Consider the following 5,826-nt stretch of genomic DNA (forward strand, 5'->3'; position numbering starts at 1 on the left):
CCTCGCCATTTGAGTGACAGCTAGCAAGAGGAACATCATGCACACACAGCAGAGCGAGAGTAACGACGTGGTGCACAAATCTGCACGTTACGTAGTACACCATTTTTAGGGACCACTTTTGGCCCGTGAGCGCTACTTTCAGAATTACTGGCTAAAAAGTCTATAAAAGTACCGGAGAATCCCATAAACTGTAATGTACACTTGTTACTGGACAGACTCCAAAGTAAGAAGTAAAGAATGTAGTGTTTTGGTGGGCACAAAAAGGTGGTTGAGCTGGGTAAAACAGAGAAAGTCTAAACGTGATCCTTGGGATGTCCAACTGACATCATCCCATTGAAGGGGGTATGAAAAATAATAATGTATGCACTCACTAACTGTAAGTCGCTCTGGATAAGAGCGTCTGCTAAATGACTAAAATGTAAATGTAAGTTGAATTTTAAAGGTGAAGGTTAGGTAAGGGTTATGGTAAGGGTTAGGGTATGGACATCTGAAGTTCAGCGCAACAGCACCATTTACTGGAGACAATGGAATCTGGGCCAAAGATCACACCGTTCAGCTTATGAAAGAAGAGCCCATAAAGTCTGTCACATTTCAGAGACTAGGCCTATTTCAGTGTGAAATGTGCATGCAGAACGGGTGTAACTATTAGGAAAGAATTCCAACAAGACAAATGTTTATTAAAGATCTCCTTCATTGTTTAATAGACATTGTGCCACAAGAATGTCAAGTCCTCAGCCACAAATCACGTTCCGAAAAAAAAATGTTCAGCTACTTTTCATGATGTCATATTTCACTTGCTTCTCTACAGGTTTAGCTAATCGGTTCTTACATATATGTATAAATATATACAGTTGGTAGAATTCTTTCATCGTGTGGTGAAACTTTGTTGTGCTGTTGGTTGAGAGAGACACTGGCGGAGGAAAAACGTCATTGACACTTTCAATGTAGCACATGTCCATGCGGTATTATGCATGTCAGCAGAACAATTACTCTCTGTACAGGAATGTTGACTAATGCTAGTATCATACAAAATTCATTAGACTAAACCCAAATAAGAGAAGAGCTTGGGCATACAACCATTATGGGCATACAAAAGGTCTCTAAGGCTGGAAGGACATGCCAACAACGCAGTGTGCCAAAGGCATATCATATATACATCCTGCCATAAAGGCACTGGCACATTATGTGGGGCAACATTGTGAAGTTGGACCACGTGACATTGAATGATATTTCCTCTAAATAATTTGGGTTGATTACAGTGAGCAGACGTGCTTAGTCATGATGAGTGCATTGTGGGTAAAGTAATCAGTTCTGCCGACATGTATAATGCTCTTTAAAACGTGCTTCATTGGGAGTGCTTCCTAATTCATCTTCTGAGGAGATCAGGCCAAAGTCATGCTGATATCCACAGTGAAATAAGGAGAACACAACCATCTTAGAAAAATTGATTATTAACTACCAGACCTGGAGTAAAGAGTTGGGCAAGGTTGTGTCATATTCCTCTCATTCATAATGATCACCTTGCGCCTTGTTTAAAAATGTCTGGATAATTTGCCACATCTTATTTTGGATAGGTATATGTTTTGGTAATATGTAAAAATATCCCACATTAGGTTAGTGTGTTTCTGTGGGTGTGGATGGGCTTACCCTCCTATTGCTGACCTTGCTAGGGATTGGGGTGGGACATATTTCTGGTATTGCAACTGCACACACAATTCGGGCCACTCAGTCTTCCCTCTCTGTCACTCTCGCCATCTTTCTTTCTCTCCTTTGTCTTTTTCTATCCCTGTGGAGCATGGTAACTTTTGAGATTGGTAGGTAGGGGTCTGGGTGGATGACGTTTGGGGGGCTGAGGGGCCTCAGCAGCAGCCTCCAGAGGAGGTCTTGACTGGCGTGCTCTGGATCTTGACGTTGGACTTCTCAGAGCCTCCGGCCGTGGCCCCAGGGCCCATTCTCTTCTTGATCTCAGCTGCCATGGTCATGAAGGCCTGCTCCACGTTGGTGGCACTCTTGGCGCTGGCTTCCAAGAAGGGGATCCCTAAATTGTCAGCAAATTCCTGAGGGAGGAAGAAAGAGAGGGGGAGTAAGAGAGAGGCAACAGTAAGGTGGGATTAGGGGACAGGCATATACACACCAAGAAAAAGAAAGAGGCAAAGAGACAAAAAAAAAAGAGTGGGACACAGAAAGGGAGAGAGAAAAGATTCAACTGAAAAATGCAACAACAATAAAAGGTGAGTTATTTTTCATTCTGTAACCAGGTAGAGCGTTACCTTGGCTGTCGTATAGTCCACCAGTTTCTTTGTCGTCAGGTCACATTTGTTGCCTACTAACAGTTTGTTCACGTTTTCACTGGCGTAGCGGTCAATCTCCTGTAGCCACTGTTTCACGTTATTGAAGGATTCCTGGGGTGTGACAGGAGAGGAGAAAACTGTTGATAACTCAACAACAGATGCAATAGGCTGCATAACCAGATACACTGAAACGTTAACTTACACAGGCTTGAGAACAAGGTTATCTGCTATGTAAACTTGTTATAAAAAGAGTGAAAAATAGAAAGTGAAAAAGTGAAAGCGCACGAGAGATGGACTGACCTGGTCTGTGACATCGTACACTACAATAATGCCATGCGCTCCTCTGTAGTAACTGGATGTAATTGTCCGGAACCGTTCCTGTCCAGCTGTGTCCCACTGGGGGCCAGTGAGAGCAAAGTTAGACCCAACATCATATACAAATCACCATGTTCCACTTCTGCCGTTCTTATGACTCTTTCAAGTCATGTCAACCACAGGTACTCACAATCTGAAGTTTGATGGTCTTTCCATCTAATTCTATGGTCCTAATTTTGAAGTCCACTCCAATAGTGCTAATATAGCTCTCTGTGTATGTGTCGTCCTGAAGAGGAAATAAGAAAACCAGTCAATCCCTATGGGTGTTCAATGTACAGTAAGGTTCCTGGGATGTCAAACTTTTATCCCTCAAAAGATCAACATGGCAAAGTCACACCTTGACTGATGAATAGTTACTTACTGCAAAACGGAGGAGGAGGCAAGACTTTCCAACGCCAGAGTCGCCAATCAGAAGCAGCTTGAATAAATAGTCACTGAAAAGAGAGTAACATTTGATATTTCACAGGTTAAACAAATGTCAATTCCACTGTCATGGAGATATTACTATATTATTCGTTATTTGTTGAAAGTCATAAAAACAACAAGGCAACAAATTGTCACATAGTAGCTAGTTCTGTCTACTATAGTGACAAAAGCCAGTCAATCAATACAATGTATTTGTATCACACATCAACAATCAAAGTAGCCATGAATGGAATTCAACAGACATAGCTAACTAGATTTAACTATATTATTGGGCAATTAAGATTAAGCTGGTCAGCTAATGTTTTACAAATGTTCATATTTGAAAACGTCAACACAGCAGTTAATGTTTAAACTAGCTAATTTAGCTACTTAACTACCCAGCTGATACTAGCTAGTTAAGTTAGCTACCAGCTGATATTGATAACAATAGCTAGTTAGCAAGCCTATGGTAGCTAGCTAGCATTCATGCTTGCTGGCGTTTGAACGTAGCTAGTAAGATAAAAACAGGCCCTAACACGCCTATTAACAGTCAATATAAAACATGTCTAGGACGAAGTTGATACAGAACATACCTTATGTCATCGATCTCATATTTGCATAAAAGACAAAACAACTATCTTATGACGTAAACTAACTAACAGTTAGCCAGGTAGCGGACTAACGTTAGCAAGCATAAAAAACAGGCTGTCATCATTAACCAACAGTGTTACTTACTATTCAGGATTCATCGTTGACTAAGCACGGTAACGTTAATCAGTTATTCTTTAAAATATTGCTATTCTTTGTTGTGGAAAACTTGTGTAATATAATCCAGCAACAATTTTTATCAGAACAACTACAACTAGCTAGCTTACTACTCGGAGCCAAGATAATCGAATCAAATATGGCTGCCCTCCTGACCAGGAAATGCCAAACAAACCTATGGTGCTAGTGGAAGTTGTAGTCAAATCGTATTAGGCCTACATTATCATCATCACATTTATCATCCATCATTTATTTATTCATAATTTCCACTCCATGCATTATCATGGGATGAAGAGAGGTCCACACACCTGTCCGATTGTTTGGGATGCAGAAGAGCGGTAGCCCAACACAAGGCCCTACTGGATCATGAGAGGAATATACCGTTTTGGAATGAGGGAACTCACTGACTGATGGCTGGATTGCACAGGAGGTTGGTGGCACCTTAATTGGGGAGGACGGGCTTGTGGTAATGGTTGGAGCGGAATTGGTGGAATGGTATCAAATACATGGTTTGTATGAAAAATGTATGCACTCACTAACTGTAAGTCGCTCTGGATAAGAGCGTCTGCTAAATGACTAAAATGTAAATGTAAAAATGTAATGGTTTGATGCCATTCCATTCACTCCGTTCCAGATATTATTATGAGCCGTCCTCCCCTCAGCAGCCTACCCTGATGTACTGTACCATGCATTTTGCTCTTCATGCTGGTGGTACCTTATTGGCTCAGACAGTTTCTTCTTGATTGCTATAAGGTCTAAGGTCAAGGATAAAGAGCACCTGTGCAGTGCATCAGTGATGGTTTAATACCCGTGCTGCAAAGCACAGCCAGTGGTACTAAGACAAGTAAACACAGGGATAGCTTCAGATTACCACCCAGGTAGAACTATCATTTTTATTTTCTACTGTCACTGAATAGCCAATTGTGTGGCTGGGTTCAGTCTGTAAAGGAATAGTCTAATATGCATTTTCTATATGGTTACTACAGCAGTTTAATTTCCTATCTTATGTGTGCTATGGATGGATCTGAGGAATTGATGAGCCATTAGTCAAGGAAATCCTAGAATTTGGGCAGCAACAGCACTAGGTCTTTTGGTAATTTTGAAAATGAAAAAAACTAATGTTCCGGGAGGGTCCTCTTCAGACAGACAACTCTCCCAACAAATCATGAGGCACACATAGAATGTTTGCAGCAAAACCTTTGCAGTGGTTTATGGTTGGGCAACATGCGGATAAGGCAGTGACATAAGAAAGTCGGATGTCCCAACTCCGCCCTTTCCTCTATGCCAAACTGACGCTGCTACACTGGGACACTGGTACATTGTGGGAGGCAACTCGTATGTCTAAAGACTAATGAGTTATTCTAGGCACAATGTAAAGGCACAGATCAAGCACATGCAGCTCGCCTGGTTGTGACGGTGCGACTTGGGTTTGCCAGCTTCGTTCTCTTTCGTCTGAAGACCTCTAACATCTTGCCACCCTTTTCTTGTCACGGCGCAGCTCTATAGCAGTAATTATATCATCAGTCTATGTATTTATGACATTGTAGTGTGCAACTCAGTTTACAAACAGTTGGTTAGGAGGTTGTTTGTGAGTTGTTATTACAATACAATATAACTAAACTAATGCACCAAGTTATCCCCTTTTCACTGTATAATCAATCAAATGTATGTTAATTTTATACACAAAAGTATAAATGTTAATCGGACCACAGACAGTATATGATGCATATTAGGTGGTGGGCCGTAGCAAGCTATCTGCTTTAGTTTTCCCGAGATGATCGATCTATGTTGAGGGAGGAGCTGTTTTTTTAAATATATTGTGCATATTTATTTATTCTGAACATATTTCTGTTTGTTGACAATGTCAGTTCTCGCAAAAGAATTCTAAAAACGTACTTTTATGTTGGTCCGTGCTATCCTGGACCCTTGGGACGTCACAACCCCATTGAAGTTTAAATGTAAAATGGTTAGGGTGTATGGTAGGGACGTC

The 5,826-nt window shown here is 41.1% G+C and overlaps 1 protein-coding gene across 1 annotated transcript; it reads right to left on the bottom strand.

Moving 5' to 3' along the window:
- Nucleotides 1-671: 671 nt before the first annotated feature.
- Nucleotides 672-4,018, bottom strand: LOC311131243 (ras-related protein ORAB-1-like). Its single transcript, XM_084164103.1, has 6 exons — nt 3,807-4,018; nt 3,028-3,100; nt 2,797-2,892; nt 2,592-2,687; nt 2,271-2,402; nt 672-2,057 (listed from the first exon to the last, which is right to left on the bottom strand). Exons 1-6 carry the CDS (start codon nt 3,818-3,820, stop codon nt 1,860-1,862), a joined length of 609 nt encoding a protein of 202 aa, XP_084020229.1. The 5' UTR covers nt 3,821-4,018; the 3' UTR covers nt 672-1,859.
- Between the last annotated feature and the right edge of the window lie 1,808 nt (nt 4,019-5,826).

The sequence above is a fragment of the Coregonus lavaretus genome (genome assembly GCF_964263955.1).
Source record: "Coregonus lavaretus genome assembly, chromosome: 6".
NCBI lineage: Eukaryota > Metazoa > Chordata > Actinopteri > Salmoniformes > Salmonidae > Coregonus > Coregonus lavaretus.